Here is a 22,189-nt window from a genome sequence, read left to right on the forward strand (position 1 = left end):
CTATGTTTACTGCAGAATTATTTACAATAACCAAATTATGGAGGCAGTCCACTGAAAGATGAATGGATAAAGACGGTATGGTATACATACACAGTGGAATATTACTCAGCCATAAAAAAAAACAATGAAATCTTGCCATTTCAAACAACATAGGTGGAGCTAGAAAGTATAATGCTAAGTGAAGTAAGTCAGAGAAAGACGAATACCATATGATTTCATTTATATGTGGAATTTAACATAACAAATGAGCAAAGGAAAAACAGAGAGAGAGAAGCCAAGAAGCAGACTCTTAATTATAGAGAACTGGTGGCTACCAGAGGGGAGGTGGCTCAGGGAATGGGTGAAACAGGTGATGGGGAATTAAGGAACACACTTGTCCTCATGAGCACTGAATAATGTATAGAAGTGCTGAATCACTATATTGTACACCTGAAACTAATATAACACTGTATGTTAACTATATTGGAATTAAAATTTAAAAGTAAAAATAATAAACTTTTAAAAAGTAAAAAACAAAGTATGTGTAAAATTTGGGGTTATTTATTCCTCAAATATTTGGCAGCATTTTCCGAGAAAAGCCATCTGGGCCTGGAGTTTTCTTTGTGGGAAGATTTTTAACTGCAAATTCAATTTCTTTAAATACATGGCTGTCAGGATTTTTAGATTTCTTCTTGAGTGAGTTTCAGTAATTTGTGTCTTTTAAGGAATTTTTCATCTAAGTATTCAAATATATTGGCATAGTTGTTCATAGTATGACCTCATTATTCCTTTTAATATCTTCGGAATAGTAAGGCAACCTCTCTCACTCCTGATATTAGTAATTTGTGTCTTCTTTATTCTGAGTAATCTGCCTAGAGGATTATCAATTTTATTTTTCTCAAAAAAAATCAGCTTTCAGTTTCCTTGATTGCTATTGTTTTCCATTTTTGTTTTATTGATTTCCACTCTATATCATTTCTTTTCTTTTGCTTACTTGGGAATTTCATTTGCTCTTCTTTTCCCAGTATTCTTAAGGTTGGATGCTAAGGTCATTAATTTGAGACCTTGTTTCTTTCTAATATGGGTCTCAAGTGCAATAAATTCCCCTCAAACTATTGCTTTAGCTGCAACCCACAAATTTTGCTATACTATATATATATAATATACTATAATATACTTTCATTTTTAGTTAGTTCAAAATATTTCCTTCTATTGCTTTTGTTTTTTTCCTGTGATCCATAGGTACTTAGATGTAGGTTATCTGGTTTCCAAATGTTTGGAAAGTTTCTAAGATTTTTTTTTTTAAGATTTTATTTATTTGACAGAGAGAGAGAGAGAGAGATCACAAGTAAGCAGAGAGGCAGGCAGAGAGAGAGGGGGACACAGGCTCCCCACTGAGCAGAGAGCCGATGCAGGGATCGATCCCAGGACTCCGAGATCATGACCTAAGCCGAAGGCAGTGGCTTAACCCACTGAGCCACCCAGATGCCCCTCCAAGATCTTTTTATTATTGGTTTCTAATTTAGTTCCACTATGTCAAAGAAAATACTTTGTATGACTTAAAACCCTTTTAATGTATTTAGACTTGTTTTATGAGTCAGAATATGGTCTACCCTGGTAAACACTTCCTGAACACTTGAAAAGAATAAATTTTCTACTGTTGCTGGAGACAGGGTTCTATATATGTCAAGTAGGTCAAGTTGGCTGACAGTATTGTTCAGGTCTTCTCTATATTTACTGATTTTCTGTCTACTCACCCTATATTGATAGAACTGAGAGAGGGATATTAAAATCTCCATCTCTAACAAGAGATCTGTCCATTTCTTCCTGCAGTTCTACCAGGTTTTGCTTCATATATTTTGAAGTTCTCTTTTTAAGGTATAAGTATTTAGGATTTTTATGTCTTCTTGACAAATTTACCCCTGTATCTTTATGAAAGAAACTTCTCAATCCCAGCAACAGTCTTTGCTCTAAAATTTACATTTTCTGGGTCACTCAGGAGTATGTATCTCTTGATCTCAGGGTCTTGAGTTTGAGCCCCGTGTCAGTTGTGGAGATTACTTAAATAAACTTAAAACTGTTTTAAATTTATATTTTCTGATAGTAATGTAGGCTTTCCAGCTTTCTTTTGATTAGTCTTAGCATGGTACACCTTTTTCCATCCTTTTACTATTAACTTATTTATATCTTTATATTTAACTGGGTTTCTTGTTAGCAGCAAATAACCACATCTTATTTATTCAATATTTTCCTTTTAATTGAGCTATTTAGCATACTTACATTTAATGTAATTACTGATAGGACTGGGTTTAAATTTACCATCTTAAGTATTTTCTATTTGTCCTATCTATGCTTGATTTATTTGCCCTTTTTTTCTTTGTCAACTTTTGGATTATTATTTTTTTAAAAGATTTTATTTATTTATTTGACAGAGATCACAAGTAGGTAGAGAGGCAGGCAGAGAGAGAGAGAGTGGGGGGAAGCAGGCTCTGTGCTGAGCAGAGAGCCCGATGCGGGGCTCTATCCCAGGACCCTGGGATCATGACCTGAGCCGAAGGCAGAGGCTTTAACCCACTCAGTCACCCAGGCACCCCTGGATTATTTTTTATGGTTCCATTTATTCTTCTTTGCTGGTATTTTAGCTCTGTTATTTTGTTGGATGCATTTGGGTTTATGATATACATATTTAACTTATTGCAGTTTATCTTCAAGTAACACATAGCACCTCAGGTACAAAATAAGAATGAAATACTTCCATTGGTCCTCTCCCAGACTTTGTGGTCTTGTTGTACCTTTTACTTCCACATAAATCCACAATATGTTATTTTTGCTTTAAACACTAGGCTATCCTTTAAAGATAAATACTTTTAAATAATAAGAAAAAAATCATTATATTTACCCACATTATTACCATTTGTAGATCCTCTTTATTTCTTTGTGCAGATCCATGTCTCCATCTGATCTCATTCTCCTCCTACTTGAAAAACTTCCATTACTGTTTCTTACAGCGTAGGTCTGCTAGTGGTGAATTCTTTCAGGTTTTGTATATCTGAAAATATTTATAGTTCCCTTCGTTTTTGAAAGACGTTTTCATTGTGTAAAGAATTCCCGACAGAAGATGCTGCTCCCCTGTCTCCTTGACTTACTCAGAACAGAAATTCACTGTCATCCTTGTCTTTGTTAATTATATATAATATCTTTATTCTCTGGTTGCTTTTAAGACTTTTCTCTTTATCAATGGCTTTAAGTAACTTGATTATGTTGTGCGTTGGTGTGGTTTCTTCATGTTTCCTGTGCTTGGGATTGATTGATCTTCTTGGATTGGTGTGTTTACAGTTTTTATTACAATTGGAACATTTGCAACCATTGTTTCTTCAAGTATTCTTCTACAGCCCCCCCATGAGAGATTCCAAATTCATGTATATTAATAACGACAGTTGTCCCACGGCTCACTAGTGCTCGATTCACTTTTTAAACATTTTTCTTTCCATTCTGTTTTGATAGTTTTTATTGCTATGACTTCACATCCACTAATCTATTCTTCTGCTTTGTGTAATCAGATTGTACAAGCACTGACAATACTGACTCCATCTTTGGTCCTCCATCTTGTTCATGCCTGGACAATGACCTCCCTTGGGGCTACCTGCTCCAGGCCCCATGGAGGTTAATGTAAGCCCTGACTGCTATGCAGGAAGTCTGGTTCGGACAGTCCCTAAAGAAAAGGCATCACTTTAGAAAATTAGTAGAGATCCTCTGGCGCACAGATGGTCTCACTTTAGAAAACTACCCTGTGACCTCACCACCATGTCCCTCCCTCTATATAAACTGGGGAATACAGTCCAAACTTGGCAGACAACAGGGGTAGAGAGTAGCTGTGTCTGTCTGGATCGTCCATCTGCCCAATTCCTCTATCAGTAAATTCCTGTAAATAAAACTGTGTAAATGTTATGGAGTGGTTTGGACTGTTTGTTGGTCTCAAAGTGCTTTCTCAGTCTGGAGGATATTTTACTGTCCCTCTTCCACCTTATAACACAGATAAAAGCTCCATGGAGTAGAATTTTCACATCTAGACGTTCCATTTGTGTTTCATATTTTCCATGTCTCCTCTAAATAACACGTGGTTTCCTCCACCTCTTAGACTTATGGAAAGTAGTTACAGTAATTATTGTTACTATTGTTTTAATGTTCTTGTCTACTAATTCTATTACCTGTATCATTTTGGGGTCTTTTCTCATTTACTGGTTTTTCTCCTCACTATAGGTCATGGTTTTTGCTTCTCTGCAGGCTTGCTAACTTCTGATTGGTTATAAGACATTGCAAGTCTTACCTGGTTGCGTACTGGGTATCCTTGTATTCTGCTAAATTTTCTTGAACTTTGTTCTGTGATGCAGTTAAGTTACTTGACAATGATTCTGATCCTTCAGGCATGCTTTTAAGTTGTGTTTGGTAGGACCAGGGCAGCCTTTAGTCTAGCGCAAGGTTTACCTCACTCCTGGCACAACACCTTTTTGGGCACTATACCCAGTGTCCAGTATATAACATGAACTACTCCTGGCCCTGTGTGTATGCTAGGGATTATTCTGTCTGCTCCTTTCTGATGGCTCTTTCTCTGTCCTTGGTTAAGTATCTTTATAAGCATGAGATTAGTACACAGCTGAAGACTTGAAGGGCATCTGCTACAGTTCTGCAAAGCCTCTCCGTCCAACTCTTCCCTCACCAGTAGTCTCCTCCCCTGCAAATCCCAGCTGCGTTGGCTTCCCCAAATTCACGACTCTGTCTCCCCAGTGCAGAGAGACCACGGGCGTCTATTTGGCTTACGTCCCCCTATGGAACCTGGATGTTGGCTCTATGTAGTAAACTAGATGATAAAGGGTTCACTTTTGTTCATGTCCCTTCTCTTGGGGATCACTGTCCTGCGTGGTTTGTTGTCCAATGTCTATTTTGTACATTCCTTTGTTTTTCTTGTTTTTCTCTAAGGTGGGAAAGTAGATTCTGTCCCTATTTTTAATGTAATGCTACAAATACTCCAGGACAAAAAAAACCACCTATACCTTCAAATGCCTAAAACCTAGCACAGAAAAGACCTCTCTTTCCTCCTGACAATGGAAATTTTCCAAGAGAATCAGAATCCCATCTTCCTAAACCCATTTGGCAACTGCTACCGACTACCAAGCGGGAAGGGAACTTTGTTAAAAGAAGATTTCCTAAGTGGAGATTTACTGTAAACAAATTCCACTCAATTTACCACCATGAGTGGTAATTACCTCACATGCCTGACTCACCCTCTGTAATTCTCCTAATACAGCAGTTCTGTCAGATGCTGCACGAGGAATGCCACAGCCTTAGTCTTTCGCATTTGCACAGATGATGCTTCTGGCTTTCACAACAACAAAATATGATGTCTCAGAGACTAAGGTAAGGAGCCTTGCCAAACACACGGCTTTACACTGCAAAGTGTTGTAACAAGAAGCAAATGGCTTTCCAAGGAGCACTTTGCTGCACAGAAAAGTGTTCTAAATTATTTCTGCAAGTAAGAGAAGCCCCATAAATCGGCATCTGATGATCTTCCTGGGCCAAGATGAGAATGCAATTGTCAAGCAAATCCCCCTTTAACACAGGCAGACATGGCAGCACACATGAGCAGTAAGGTCTGTAGGTGGTTCAGAAGGATCAGGAAGGGGCGCCTGCATGGCTCAGTGGGTTAAAGCCTCTGCCTTCAGCTCAGGTCATGATCCCAGGGTCCTGGGATCAAGCCCCGCATCGGGCTCTCTGCTCAGTGGAAAGCCTGCTTCCTCCTCTCTCTCTGCCTACTTGTGATCTCTGTCTGTCAAATAAATAAATAAAACCTTAAAAAAAAAAAAAAGGATCAGGAAAAGTTGATTTTCTTCCATGATCACTTTCAGATGTCTCAGCGGGACATTTTTCTCCATGCACATCCCCTTAATCTCTGAGGTAAGCTGGGCCCTTGTATTATGTTGTAAAAGGTGAATGGTAACAAATGTCAAGAAGGTGCCAAAAGTCTCAGAGCATTTAAGGAGTCTTCCTGGCTTTCCCTACAATTTTCATTTGTCCACCAATTGACCGTTTCTAGTCACAGATTGTTTTCCTGAGCTGCTGTTGAGAGTGCATTGGGTCTAGGGAAAATGTCCTGTCAGATAGGTAGGGCCAGAGTAAAACCCAACTCAGCAGTACCCAAAGGTTGTCTACAGGATCTCTGCACCTCTCATGATCTTCAGATTCCTTCTTTGTTGCCCCCGCTTTTCCTTCCATCAAGACTTACCCCAGAGCCAGCCATGTTTCTCCATGCTCTATCCCAGGGCTACTCAGAGTGTTACCAGTCCACAGGTATAAGTAGAAATTGAGGGTGAACACTGGGAAACTCTTATAGCAATTGACAGAATAATTTTAAATCAACTTAATGTAATAACAAAAAGCTAGCCTTGTATTTTGCACTTTTATTTTTCCTAACAATTTGTTTTTATTATATTTTATCAAAGTAACTGTCTATAATAATTTAGAAATTAAAAAAGAAAAAGACACCTGATGCTTCACCACAAATAGCTGAGAAACACTGCTCTATAGGTTTCCCTTTCCCCTCCCATCAAATCTAGTGCCAACGTCCAAGAGTAGGTGGGGTGTTAGACACGCAGAAAGGTATAGGCTACAGAAGGAGAGGTCAGCTGGCCCCAGAACATGGCCACAGGTTCTGCACTGAGCTTTAGCCTCAGGAACTGCTGCACTGGCTGATTTAAAATAAAGTAGCATAATACAATCCCACAGACTCCTATTATTTCAAACACGAAAGTTCTAAGGTGAGATAAAATCTAGATAGGAAGGCCCCAGATGATGTTGAAATGAAGTTAGCTCTAAGTCATCAGTGGAGGATTCAAACTTGCATATCATATTATTTCAGAAAGAAAGAAACCAAGAAGAGTAAGTAGCAAAGCGATTACCACCAGGGATAGCAGCTGGACCAAATAGCAGGTGAGACAGTAAACTGAACAGCATGAACACTACATAGAAACTTAGAAATGTGTACAAAACAGCACCACATTTATTGCAGCAATGTTTATAACAACAACAACAAGCAAAAACCCTGTAATTAAGTAAAGGTCCATCAATAAAGAAATGGTTGAACAATTTAGACAACGTCCTCAAAGATTGAGTTAGAGGTCTCCTAGTTGACCTGAAGGTATTTCACAGCATTTTGAAAAGCAAAAAAGCAAGACACAGAGAAGTATTTGTATATTACATTTCCCAATTTTTTAAATGGGGGGGGGGAGCTTATCTTTGTGGATACTGAAGGTGAGGTATTATTTTAAAAGATTATTAGAGGATGGAAGAAGGTATGAAGTCTATCCTCCTGCAAGATTAGCTGCTTGGTGTTGGGGTGGAAGGGTCAAGCAAGGGTCAAAGTCTTTTTAATTTTTTATCATAAATAACAATAAAAAACGCTATGCTGTTTACGTAAAATGACACCTATAAGCTTGTGTGTGCCTGGATGTCTCTCTCTATATGTCTGTATACATACATACATCTATCGACCAATCCATCTCTATCTACCTATCTACCTACCTACATCTGTCAAGATTTGCCTATCTACAGAGAGCTATTTGAGATTGGTCACCAGGACGCCTGGGTGGCTCAGCTGGTTAAGTGACTACCTTCAGCTCAGGTCATGATCCCAGGGTCCTGGGATTGAGCCCCACATCGGGCTCTCTGCTCTGTGGGGAGCCTGCTTCTCCCTCTCCCTCTGCCGCTCTGCCTGCTTGTGCGCTCTGGCTCTGTCAAATAAATAAAATCTTAAAAAATGAAATTTAAAAAAAAAGATTGGTCATCAAAGTTATGGTGGTTATTTTGCCCAGGCACAGGGGAGAATCCTGGTGATTTTTTTCTTCCTTATATGTCTTCCTCTTGTTTGAATGTTTACAATAACCAGGGATTACTTACATAATAAGAAAAACGCTGGAAGGCTACAACACCCCAGATACTTTCAATTTCTCTATTTCCCGCCTCTAACCCCTGCGTTTCCTTCAGGTCAGGCCCCCCCCCAACCCCCCCCCCCAACCCCCCCCCCAACCCCCCCCCCCCCCCCCCCCCCCCCGTCCTACGCACCAAGTCAATTCTGGCTCTCACTGTCCCGGGTCCCTGCCCCTGTCTCTCCCCTCTCCAGCCAATCCTTCACGTGGCAGCCAGAGGGACCCTGATGGACCGCCTATCTGTCCATGACACTCCCCCCATGTGCACCTCTCCTAGGGAGGCTCGGAGCCCGACCGGGCGTGCAGTGTAATCTCTGGCACGGCGCGGCTCTTCTCAACTGTGCGCACCTCCCTCTGCTCTTCTACTGCACCACTGGCAGAATTTATGCCCGGCCCTGACCACGTGCTCCCCCCCACCCTCCCCTGCTTCCCCACAGTCCTCCGTACACACTCTATTAAACCACTCATCGTTCTTTTTAATTATTTGTTTTCTCTTCCTCCCTCCCTCCCTACGCTGGAAGGCAGGACTGTATCTTCCATGTCTTTACCAAATGAATAAATGAAACCAACAAATGAATGAATTTATAAAAGTAAAGCAGTGAATATAAATGAACGTCAACCACATACAATGCCTGGATAAATGATGAACAAAGGCTGCAAAGTAAGTATTTTAAAGTTCATTTTTTTCCTTTTCCAGCAGTGGCTTGGGCCACTTTTTAAATTACTGCCAGTAATTCAGTCAATGAATAATTTATATTCAAGTTACCAAACGTTAACTACACTTTCAATCCCTATAAAATGAAACAGAAGTCAGAAAGAAAGCCATTTCCCCCTTCTTCAATAAAATAAGTTCAGTACTGTTCTTCACTCCATGCCAGTTCTAGAAACAGCAACTCTCCCCCATAAAACACAGCCCAGCTGTGTGACTACTTACTGGAGTTGAGGAGGACCATGGCCTTGACACAGAGATACTCTTTGTGTTGGAGTTTTAACTCACGGAACCTTGAAGTTGTTGCCAAGAGCATGTCAAAGATTTCCAGAATTCCTTCTACGCATTTCCCCTCATCCCTACAAAAGTTCATTTGGAAATTTAAGAAACATGCAGCACTAGGCAACCATTAAAAGCAATAAGGAGTATTTTCTTGTTAATCTCAAATTTCATCTTGTACACCCTTTAACAAAATGGTAATGAAAGCACCTCCAATGATATGAAATTACTAGAATTATCTTCATATAAAGAGGACAGGGAGCTTTCTCTAAATTCCAAAAGCAAACACTTGGAGTAAATACTATTTAGGCAAAAACGTGCACTGAAAATACACTTCCCTTCTACCCGTTCACCAAATGTTTTGTTTTTTTTTAAGATTTTATTTATTCATTTGACAGAGAGAGATCACAAGCAGACGGAGAGGCAGGCAGAGAGAAAGAGAGAGGGAAGCAGGCTCCCCGCTGAGCAGAGAGGCCGATGCGGGACTTGATCCCAGGACCCTGAGATCATGACCTGAGCCGAAGGCAGCGGCCCAACCCACTGAGCCACCCAGGTGCCCCCATTCACCAAATGTTTTAACGGAATACCATTTCTGTTGATTGTTTTCGATCTAAACCATTTCAGCCAACCAGCCAGAATTATGACACATACTAATTCTATATTCCCCTCAGAAGACTCTGAAGCGCTAACGAGAGTTACCAGAGCAAATGCCCTAAGAAGAAACAACCCTTTACATCTAGGGCTTAACTCACTCCTCGGTAGTCATTTAGAAACCAGTGGGGCAACTAAGAGACGTTGAACATAACTTGAAAAAAAGCTAGTCTGATACACAAAGAAATCACAATTAGAAAAGACAGATTAGAAGGAGGAAAGGAAGCCTGAGAGGGATACATGAACATTTTTCACTTTGCCAAAGATTATTTTTAAGCAAAAGTTTTAGACAAACTTTGAACCATATAATCAAAATTCTTTTGAACATTCATAGAAATGAATTTTTATGCATACTTTTGAAGGAAATTACTTGAACTGTATTTAGAAAATACCAGCTTCAATTCACTCCAGCCAGACACACATTATTCTGCCTCACTGCTCCCCAAAAACCTTCTATTATCATCAGTCGTAGGCACTGGAAGCCCTTGACAAGCAGTTAGATGGTTTCGCCATGAAACTTCCATCTGCTTCTCGACACCTGCCATGAGGATGAAGGGGAGCCTGGCAGCGGTGGGTGTCTGCGAGTTTCATCTTTAGTCTCCCTTGCAGCCCCTGAAGGGGACCTGAGATCTTCACAGAACTGGCTGCTCCCCTCCTTCCTTCCCCCAGCCCCAAGCCAGGACATTTCCGATGATGGCGGCGGCTGGGGAAAGGGTCTCTGTGAAACTCAAATGCACGGACACCAATGGGAACCACCAAGGCTGGGGCAGCCTTTGCCACTGGATTCTCTGTGAGGGCAGCAGCTTGCCAGGATCCTGTGTCCCACAGCATTTAGAACCGCCCCCCCCCCTCGACTCACCTACACAAAGCTACCAGCAAGTACACTGTGAGTTCCAAACAAACATGTTAGCTTCTGCAACGACCTGAGGCTTTCTGAAAATGCACAGGTTAAGTGATAAAACACCAATGCCACATAATCAAATCACTGTGCTTATGGACAATTAATTATTGAAATCTGTCATTGCTGGGCTTGAGGACATCGGACACCAAGAAAAGCTGGTTCTAAAACATCTTGAGGTTGGGAGGGGCACTTGGCTGGCTCAACCTGTAGAGCATGTGACTCTTGATCTCAGGGTTCCAAGTTTGAGCCCCCAGTAGGTATAGAGATTACTTAAAAAAAAAATCAAAAAAATAGTATAAAATCTCTGGGAATAAATTAAAAGCCTACCAACTCCTGCATTGATTGTTTAATAGTTTGACTCCTTACTTTTCTGTGAGACTCAGTCAGAGGTGGGGTCATGTCACTCCCCAGAGAGTCTAAGATCATTCATCTGAAATCAATCCTGTTTTGCAGAGGTTGCCTCTTATACCTAAAAACACATCCCTGCATGTTGAAATTTGTATCATTTCCTCATTGAAATGCATGCCGTTTTATTTATTATAATTTTTTTTATTGTGTTATGTTAGTCACCATACAGTACATCATTAGTTTTGGATGTAGTGGTCCATGATTCACTGTTTGCGTCTAACACCCAGTGCTCCATGCAGTCCGTGCCCCCCTTAATACCCATCACCAGGCTCATCCATCCCCTCATTGCTCTCCCCTTTAAAACCCTCAGTTTGTTTCCTGGAGTCCTTGGTCTCTCATGGTTTGTCTTCCCCTCTGATTTTCCCCCCTTCATTTTTCCCCTCCTTCTCCTAATGTCCTCCATGCTATCCCTTACGTTCCACAAGTAAGTGAAACCATATGATAATTATCTTTACAAATGCCATGTTAAATGCAGATTCATATTTTAAAAACAGAGGGAAAGTTTATATTCCAGAGCTTCCTAAGCCGTGAGAATTGCTACAACTCACAGTAATCAGAACATGTGTACCTCACAGAAAAAGTGAATCTCTAAACTAATTCTAAAGAACTAAGGCTGATTGCTTTTCTTAGCAGCTGTGACAGCCAACCATTTCAGTCAAGGGGTGGCATGGTTAGGATATTTTTATTCATTTCACAGGCTGGGGAAACCAAATACATTTCTTAGGAAATAAATGGGAAATACAGGAAATAAGGTATAATACCTCATAAATGATATCCTAATAAAATTCTGCCTGAAATGAGTTCTATAGAGGAAGGACTTTTAAATAATATATTAATGACATCTATTATACTTATTTTGTAACTATGGAATGAAATGGAATTTGGAATAAGAAATTAGGATAAGATTAAAAGATCTGAATTAAAGAGAGAGGACATATGATCTGAATGTTAAAATGCTGAAACAGGGGCGCCTGGGTGGCTCAGTGGGTTAAGCCGCTGCCTTCGGCTCAGGTCATGATCTCAAGGTCCTGGGATCAAGCCCCACGTCGGGCTCTCTGCTCGGCGGGGAGCCTGCTTCCTCCTCTCTCTCTGCCTGCCTCTCTGCCTGCTTGTGATCTCTCTCTGTCAAATAAATAAATAAAATCTTAAAAAAAAAAGATTTAAAAAAAATAAAATAAAATACTGAAACAATCTATAATCAAACCAAACCACTCATAGAAGCTTACTTTTGCACATTTGTCCAGAAACTAGGGCTAAGCAAAAATAAAATAGTAAGTACAGGTGGAATGTCTAATTATATGCTAGTCACTACTTTATAAAAGAAAGTGATTCTGTTCTATACCAATGACAAAATGTTGAAAGTGAATGTTGCTTTGGGTGCACTATTTTGTACCTACATACATACCGCTGGCAGCACACATGTGGGCGTGTGTAGACCACACACAGTTCATTTCTGGGCAGGGGGAGGACACTAGAGTTGGGGGGGACGAGCTCCTGGCTTAACACATGGAGAAGACTTAAATATTAAACTGATATGAAAATTCCCTACATACAAAAAGGGAAATGAAAATTTTAAAGTGAAAATTCTTTGGGTGTCTTGAAATTCAATGCACACATCACTAATAGGAATGCAAACTCAGTACATTTACAATATGATTCCATGAAATTCCATTACTGTCCACAATGGGGTCCAAGCCCAGATCCAAACGCCCTCTTTTTAATGATATGGAACATTAGACAGTTTCCTGCTGATGCCAAGGACATACATGTCTTAGCATATATGATTTTTTTAAGCAAGTAGAAGCTCAGATTCTGTGGCAGATCCCCACAAGAATTTTTGACTCTAGTGGTTACTGAGAGAAGAACCACCTTGTTTAGAAATAAGCCGAGGTGACCGGAATTTCCTCTCATCCAGAGTAGGTTCAAGTTTTCTCACTACAGAAGCCTCAACAAGAATGAAGGACAACAGCAATTATTATCTCTGTCTGCACAGTGAGCTAATTTAGTTGTATTCATACCTTCTATGGTCACACCACCACTGGATGGAACTGCTAGGACAATCTGCCAAAAGACAGTGATTTTCAAGTACTGTGCAAATTATTTATTCATGTTGAGAAAAACCTCATAACACTTCTTTGTGATGTGTAATCTCTGACTTTTTGAATAAGGAACACTTGGAGCATTGTTGAATAGGCAACCCCCAGAAACACACATTCACATAAAACAATATTCATCTGTATTATACATGCACGAAGGAACTGAACTATCTTAGACTTGAAATTCTTGACTTCACCAAGTTTATGTGTTGGCAGTACTAGAGATTGCAAGAAAAAATAATCATGACAGGTACCAAAAATCCCTGCTCAATGTCAAGGCACTTAAAATTGCAGAGACTCCAATACTCAGATATATACATCTGTATGCCTTATGACATGATACTTTCAAATATTTATAGAGTAATGGGAGGGGAGTCTGGGTGGCTCAGTCAGTTAAGTATCCAACTCTTGATTTCGGCTCAGGTAGGGATCTCACAGTCATAGGATCAGGCCCCGTGTCGGGTTCCACACTCCGCATGGAGTCTCCTTCTCCCTTTCTCTCTGCGCCTTCCCCTGTGCTCTCTCTCAAGTAAGTAAGTAAATAAATAAATAAAATCTTTAAAAAGGACTGTGAGTCTATTAAAATAATTTGTAAGAAAAATTACTTTTTTTCTTCTATTACTTAACCAAAAGGTAGGCCTAACGTAGGCCTAATGTTTGTCCAGGATGTGTATGTCCATTTACAGTAACTTAAACTTATAGGAATTAAAGAACCCAAAGAAAGAGGAGAGTTAATTCTACTAAAAACCAGGAATGAAAGTGTCACTGGACATAAACATTAAATGTGGCATCAATGTAGAGATCAAGACAAAAAATAAAGTAACTTAATAAGTGTCTGCAAATGTATCGATTCATCAAGGGATGAAACTTCTTCCTAGTACTAAGTTCTAAGAGAATTATATGTGTATATTTGTGTGTGTGCGTGTGTGTATGTGTGCATGTGTGTGTGGCTTCATTTGAACACCAAGTGGAACATAATGAGTGAATGAATGAGAGTAATGGCTTGGCTGGGTGCTTGGCTTTTCAGCCTGCCTTGCAACACAGATCTGGATCTTCGATGAAAGCAAGGGGAGTAGGGTTGTGAAGTGGGCAGACAGTAAAATAGAGTTGTTCTAAGATAAAAGAATAAAGTAGAAAGTCACTTTGCCCTTCAGCCTCCTCCTGGTTCCCCTCCCAGTTCTCTATCCCACTGAGAGGCATGTCCTATCATTCAGGGAACTACTGTTATATTAAGCACATGGACTTCACAGCCCCAAAGTCCAGATCCACCACTTACTACTCTCTACCTGCAGGCAAATTACCCAACCCCAACATTTCCATATCTGAAGAGTAGGGATAACAGCCCGACTTAGAAAGGGCAGTTAAGATGATGAAGTGAGTTAACATATCAAGTGCTTAAGATGGTGCCTGGCACATACAAGCCAATAATTTGGCTATTCTGATTGCTACTGAAGGGTCTGGACTTCCAGAACCTTCTTCTATGGTTTAACATCTGGGTTTGCTCCCTCCCGAGCCACAGTCCCAGCTCTAGCTCTTGCCAAAGGCCCTGCTCTCCACCAAAACACCTACGTTACTTAGAACAGTGCTCGTTGTCAATGTTGTGACAATGCACAGAATGGGTGCTAAAACCTTGAGGTTATCATTTTTTATCTGTGTAATATGTGCATAGGGATCTTCTGATGATCCAAGGAGGCGATACCAAGGGTTGGGTGCAGATGCTCTCGAACCGTATAATAGCGTCCCTCTACTCCAGGCACAGAATCAAATGTGATTGAACATTCTACTTGAGAACTTTTTCAAAATAAGGAATGTGGAGCTCAATTTCCATCAAGATTTTTAACCTGCTCAAATGTATAACAAGAAAGAGTTCTATATTTTGAACTAAAATTTTGAGTGTTGTCTATTCTAGCTTTTCCTCCATGAACAGTTCACCTGAGTCAATTAAAAATGGGTTCCTTTCCTGTGCCATCTTTAAAAGAAAACAAAATGTAATCGAGTGACGGCACTGGCACTATGATTCCCCAATTTCCATTACCTTTCATTGGTTTTAATAACTGTTCCTTCCACTGCTATTGTCAATAATGCTACAGAGTATATGCACTTACAAGTCAAAGCACATTAAAATAAGCTTTGCAGATTTGTAAGAATCTTATCACCTGTCTAGACAGAGATAGACATGGTCCCTATAAGTGGAAACTGAACAGCAGGACAATTTAAAATTATAAACTGAAAGTGCAATTTTTAACACAGACAAATCTGTGTTAAAATTGTACATTTTAACATGTTGACTTGTTAAACATGTTTGACCTGTACATTTAGTGGCCACCTAGTCTACAAGATATAGGCCCTGCTATGGTCTGGCCTGTAAAGGCTGCCTCACCATGGCTAAATATGAGTCACAGGACACTGAACCCTGGACCCATGTTCTCCTTCCCCGGCTCTTGACCTGGGGAAGGAGCTCATGATTTTATCAACTTCTTAGTTCCCCCTTTAGGTGTGAGATTTTAATTGCGGCACCCAGGACTCAAACAGGTCAGAGAAGAAACACGATGTCTTTTTTCTCACCTGTCCAGAACGAGGTCGGGGGCAAAGATGAGCTTGCCCGGGTGGTCAATGGAGCGCCACATCAGCCCCACCATTAGGACCTCCATCCAGCAGCTCTCCAGGAGGCGCACTTGGTCATAGAGGCTGAGCTCCACAAAGCCTAGGGAAAGCAAGAGGCTATGAGACATACCCACTCTCCTCCTCAATTCCCTGTTTCTGTGAAAACAGAAGGGCACGGTTTAACAAGCTATTGAAAACACAAGCAATACAAGGAAACACTCAATATTTTTAAAGATGTGGTTAAATGCTGACTTAAGGGAGGAAATTCTGAACTCAGCGTAGGCAGTCTCACACTGTCCAGCCTTGGAGACCTTCTAGGGATGAATCTATTCCATTTAAGATATATAAAGGACAGTTACCTGGGCTTATAGCTCCCCAGACAAATGCTAGGGATGAACAGAAAGCTGGAACAGATCGTTTTTAGTTACATTTTTAAAAAATTCCTCTGCGCTGCTGAGGAAGATAAGAGTCAGCTGCCAGCCAGAGGCTGACAGTCTGGCCCAGTCCACAAGAAGGGCTGGAAGAGGTAGGAGGGTGGGGGGGAGGGGAGTGCAGGACATACAGAGAGACCAGCACCAGCCCCTGTAGAAAGTCAAGGCTTCAAATGAAAGAGATCTCGGATTGCTTCAAATTTCAGTGTTAGAATCATTCTTCTGAGTAGAAGTACTGTCTCCAGGCTACTCTATCCTGAAAAGCAAATGTAACAATTGAAGCAGGTCCCAAGAGCTTGAAAGCCTAACAACATGGATTGGTCCAAACATCGGAAAGAAACAGGTGATTTTGAGGGAGGTGAGCACTTTCAAAGCAAAGCTGAGATCACTGGTGCTTCCTCCACAACCATGATAAGAAGAGAAGTCCTGGTAATATAGAAACTAAACAAACGCACGGCCCAGGAGTGCAGCAGACTCTGGTTACGATCCTGGCTCAGCCTCATCCTAGCTAGTTACGGAATGTCCTTTTAAGTCAACTTTGTTACAGAAAAAAGGGGAGTAACAATGAATGCCCGCAGATAATCTCTTCCAGCATCCTTGTTTTATAAATGAGGGGACCTCGGCTCAGAAAGCACACACGGATCAAACCTGTGAGTAATATAATGCCGGTGTGCACAGAGGAGAACTGAATGGAGGGAATCACGAATGACAAGACGGCTCAGTCCTCCTCCAAAATTGCACCTTGTCCTAACACGCGTACATGTGCCAATCTCGCCTGCGGTTACAGACAATAAGCCTGCCCATGGGACATTAGGCTTCTTATATTTGCAGATATTCAACAAGATCAAGGTTAGGTGATATTTTACTATTTTTTTTTAATTTTGGAAAATGATAACACCCACTAAGAGAGGAAAGAAAAATCACACCTTTAGATTATGCCTAAATTTTCTGAAATTTTTTTTACAACACCAGGCTTGAAGAAGGACTAAAGCAGCTCAGGAATTCAGTTTTGTTATGGCACAAAAAAGCTACATGGTTTTCAATGATTGTTAATTTCACCACCACTCTCTACGTGGGGTCCTGAAAACCAGCGTTTGGCATACGTGTAGCACGACAGCTAGAGGAAGACCCATCAGTATTGTCTCCTATGAAAAGAGCAGGGAAAATAACAGAATTCCAGCTAAGGGGAAGATCTAGACTATCAAAACAAAACTAGACACCAGGAGATCCTCAGGAAGCTCAGAAGGATTGGGCACAAACCAACAAATGGCCCGAGAGATACTAGTACACCAGGCCTGGGTTCCCACAGCTCTTTACCCCCAACTCCTCCCCACTGAGCTTCTCAGAAGCTCCCAGACTTTACACTTTGCCTAAAGCGGTTGCAGCCTGCAGGCCATGGGAACTGTCCCTAGTGGCTTAGAACCTGGAGCGAGACCTCATTTCCTAGATGATTATAAATATGCACATGGAGAAGCCCTTTCGGGGGATGGGCTGCTGCCATTCTGTGTTAGAATTCTAGATTCACTTTCACAGAAACACCAGTTCCAATGATAATGAGGTGGGAATTGTAGCACAATGCAGTTTTTCAGGTATATATCACAAGCTGGCCTGCCCCTAGAATTTCTTACCCAAATGGCCACTTTCAGCCCACTTCCAGAGTCTGGGTGGGTTTTTTTTCTTGGGTCCACCCTCTCAGACCACATCTCAACATGAGGTGTCCAGCAGGCTAGTGTGGGTAGGAGATGTGACCACGGAGGATGGGGTGTGGACAAGGAAGAAAGAACATATTTCATTTAAGATTATAAATCAAACTGTCAGACTGTTACACACCCAGACATCATTTGTGTAGACCTCCATTTGGTACTCTTGCCCTACACATGTTAGGGGCAAGCCTTTCTTCCATAAACAAAAAGCTAACCTCCAGAAAGCAGAAAGCCCTACCTGGAATTTTCTTGGCCCAACCAATCATGTGCACCAGCTCCTTGTCGGCCAGCTTGGTCAGTGACATCATCATGGAGGCCTCAGTGAAGGGTGTGCTGGGGCGGCTCACGAGCACATGGGGCGGCTCTGCCTCCAGGAGCGTGAGCACCAGCTGCTCCGGGCTCAGGGCGCTCAGCAGCAGCTCCTTCACTCGGGTCACATGTCCGCCATTTTTCTTGGCTTTGCTCAGACAGTGCAGCTGCTCATCGGAACTTTTCTGCCTTCGCATAACACGGTACCCACACCTTTCTCTCCGGGAGCCTAAACCGGAGAGATGATAACACAGTAGTTTCCCGTGGTTTCCCCAACCCAACATTCAAGTTCCCTGAGTCACCAGGGCAAGAGTGAAGTCATGACCTGGGTCCAGCCTCACGACATGTGTTAGAATAGAAGCCTGACTTATTTCCTGGAACCTGTGGGACAAGTACCAAAGATCATTACATTTGTGTCTATTTTAACAAAGTCAAAATGCAACTTTTTAGGAACAATAGCCCAAATGAACTTAAACTCTCCATTTCAAGATCACCTATGGATACTAAATCAATTTCTCTTTTAAAGAGCGCTGACATACCTCAGTTTCCAAACCACAGAATTAGGAATATTCTTTTTTCTTTTTTTTGTAAAGATTTTATGTATTTATTTGACAGATCACAAGTAGGCAGAGAGGCAGGCAGAGAGAGAGGGGGAAGCAGGCTCCCTGCTGAACAGAGAGTCCCATGCGGGGCTCGATCCCAAGGACCCTGAAATCATGAACTGAGCTGAAGGCGGAGACTTTAACCCACTGAGCCATTAAGGTACCCCTAGAAATATTCTTGAGACAAAAGATGGGGAAAAGTTAGGAACTGAGTATTGATATTTCCAAACAGTTATCAAATAATATACTCTTATAATACATTCTTAAAATGTTTATATGCACATGTGTGTTTACACATACACATGAACAAATATGTATTCTTTTTATATATTTGCACAAATAAATATATTTCAAGTAATAATTGTTTAAAAATTTATTTGACAGAGAGAGAGACAGTGAGAGAGGGAACACAAACAGAGGGAGTGGGAGGGGGAGAAGTTGCCTCCCCACTGAGCAGGGAGCCCAATGCAGGGCTCAATCCCAGTGATACCATGACCCTGGTATCATGACCTGAGCCAAAGGCAGACGCTTAATGACTGAGCCACCCAGGCACCCCTTCAAGTAATGAATTTTTTAAAAATCTAAAAAATATAGAAGAGTACAAATTTTGGTATAAATCTATTTACTTTTCCATATTTTATATGCAAAATTTGGGTCACAGATTATATACATTATTTTTAACCTTTTTCTTTTGACTAAAAATGTTATCATTGTACAATTTAAAAATCTATGCAGCATTCTGTTTTATGAAGATAGCATCACTTTATCTAAGGTGTCCCCGTTGGGGTGCCTGGGTGGCTCAGTGGGTTAAAGCCTCTGCCTTAGGCTCAGGTCATCATCCCAGGGTCCTGGGATCGAGCCCCACATCAGGCTCTCTGCTCAGCAGGGAGCCTGCTTTCCCCTCTCTCTCTGCCTGCCTCTCTGCCTACTTGTGATCTCTGTCAAATAAAATTAATAATAATAATAATAAAGTGTCCCCTGTCAATGGAAATCTAGATTAGTCCTAATTTCTTTGCTGGTACTCATAATACAATGAAAATGCATCTTTGTACACATATCTAATTCATTCCCAAAAATAAACTCAAAGAAGTCAAGCTGCCGAACCAAGGAATATACACACTTTAGATTTTGATACATATTAATAGGTTACCTTCTAAAACTATTTTAAAATTGATAATACAGACAATACTTTAAGGAGCTTCCTATTTTCTCATAACACCATTGGGCAATGAAAGTCATTTCTAGGGGTGCCTCAGTGGGTTAAGCCTCTGCCTTCGGCTCAGGTCATGATCTCAGGGTCCTGGGATTGAGCCCTGCATTGGGCTCTCTGCTCGGTGGGGAGCCTGCTTCCTCCCACACACACACACCCCCGCCTGCCTCTCTGCCTACTTGTGATCTCTGTCAAATACATAAATAAAATCTTTTTTTAAAAAGTCACTTCTAATCTTTGCTAATCTGACAAGTGACTAAACAATCTCATTTTACTTTGTATTCTTTTAATTAGTAGAGAGGATGACTAATATATTTGCCATACTTTGTATTTCTCTTACTGGTATATCACCTATTTGTTTCTTTTCCCCTTTTCTTGTCTAATAACCTATAAAGTTTATCTAGTAACTACAGATAACTTTTGTTATGTGCCATATTTGTCTTGTTATATAGCTTTTAACTTTACTCATGGTATCTGTTGTCCTAAGAAGGTTTAGTGCACAGTCAAATCTGTCTTTTGTTTCACATCAAGATATACAAATATTTTCTTGTATCTTCTTTAAGCACTTTTGGGGTTCAAATCTATTTGGAATTTTATGTATGTTTGTATCATGTCATATTGATATTTCATGTTATATTCTTCAAATGGATGTATAATTTTCCCTGTAGCATTTATTTCCCAAGGTTTTCCCACTGATTTTTTTTTTTTTAAGATTTTATTTATTTGTCAGAGAGAGAGGAGAGTGAGCGAGCACAGGCAGACAGAATGGCAGGCAGAGGCAGAGGGAGAAGCAGGCTCCCCGCCAAGCAAGGAGCCCGATGTGGGACTCGATCCCAGGACGCTGGGATCATGACCTGAGCCGAAGGCAGCTGCTTAACCAACTGAGCCACCCAGGCGTCCCTTGCCACTGATTTTTATAAATATATATAAAAGTATCTTCTTCCGGGGGTACCTGGGTGGCTCAAGCAGTTAAGTGTCCAACTCTTGATCTCAGCTCAGGTCTTGATCTCAAAATGGTGAGTTCAAGCTCTGCATTGAAAAAGTATCTTCTTCTGGATTTTCTCCTCTTTCATATTATACACATATATGTGTATATGTGTGTGTATTTTTTTTTTTACTCTGGTGCTGGTATCAATATATTTTAATTACTGTTGACTTATGGGTCAGAAATACAATCGGATAGGTCTTTAAGATGGTGTGGGGAGGGAGAAACCTTCAATTTAGAATTATATTCCCAGCTAAACTATCATTCAAGAGTGACAATAAATTAAAGACATTTGAATTAAGCAAAGATTAAAAAGATAGGCCCTTTTGAAAAATTACTGTGTTACTTGGGATGAAGAAAAATGAACCCAAGAGAAGAAATGAAATTCGATGCAATGGTAAGAAAATAAATTGGTAAGCATGAGTGGAAACCTAATAAACATAGAATGAATAAAGTAATAATTTTTGGAGGTACAGAAATAAAGTAGAACCAAATACTAGGTAATGATAAATAAGATGAAAAGTGAGTAATTTTGGCTGGAGCTTTCTAAGATCCTTAATTTGAAAAGAGAAATATCTATTAGAGTGGCATGAATTCTCAAATTAATCAAGAATGCATTGCTAAAGGGCGCCTGGGTGGCTCAGTGGGTTAAAGCCTCTGCCTTCGGCTCAGGTCATGATCCCGGGGTCCTAGGTTCAAGCCCCATATTGGGCTCTCCGCTCAGTGGGGAGCCTGCTTCCTCCTCTCTCTCTGCCTGCCTACTTGTGATCTCTGTCAAATAAATAAATGAAATCTTAAAAAAAAAAAAATGCATTGCTAAAATAGAATTGTCACTAAAATAATTGAAACTGCATGTATAGACCTCCAAACTAGCAAAAGAGGAGAAATAAAATAAGAAAATGGGATCAATTCCAAAAAGGAAAAAAGAAAATATATGATGAAATTGTTAAAATCCTAAAATAAGATGACAGAAATGAATTCAAATATCAATGATCACATTAAACATAAATAGACTAGGGGCGCCTGGGTGGCTCGGTGGGTTAGGGCCTCTGCCTTCGGCTCGGGTCGTGATCCCAGGGTCCTGGGATCGAGCCCCACATCGGGCTCTCTGCTCCGTGGGGAGCCTGCTTCCTCCTCTCTCTCTGCCTGCCTCTCTGCCTACTTGTGATCTCTGTCAAATAAATAAAATCTTTTTTTTTTTTAAGATTTTATTTATTTATTGGACAGACAGAGATCACAAGTAGGCAGAGAAGCAGGCAGAGAGAGAGGAGGAAGCAGGCTCCCTGCTGAGCAGAGAGCCCGATGCGGGGCTCGATCCCAGGACCCTGGGATCATGACCTGAG

General features: G+C 40.8%; 1 protein-coding gene across 2 annotated transcripts in view; it reads right to left on the reverse strand.

Moving 5' to 3' along the window:
• ESR2 (estrogen receptor 2) overlaps positions 1–22,189 on the reverse strand; it is a 74,327-nt gene that overhangs the window by 16,344 nt on the left and 35,794 nt on the right. For both annotated transcript variants that reach the window (XM_047738783.1, XM_047738784.1), the window contains exons 5-7: positions 17,979–18,278; positions 15,568–15,706; positions 8,893–9,026 (exon numbers count right to left, since the gene is read on the reverse strand). In XM_047738783.1, the coding sequence (XP_047594739.1) occupies positions 8,893–9,026; positions 15,568–15,706; positions 17,979–18,278 (573 nt within the window). The remainder of the gene's footprint in view (positions 1–8,892; positions 9,027–15,567; positions 15,707–17,978; positions 18,279–22,189) is intronic.

The sequence above is a fragment of the Lutra lutra genome, chromosome 7 (assembly GCF_902655055.1).
Source record: "Lutra lutra chromosome 7, mLutLut1.2, whole genome shotgun sequence".
Lineage (NCBI taxonomy): Eukaryota > Metazoa > Chordata > Mammalia > Carnivora > Mustelidae > Lutra > Lutra lutra.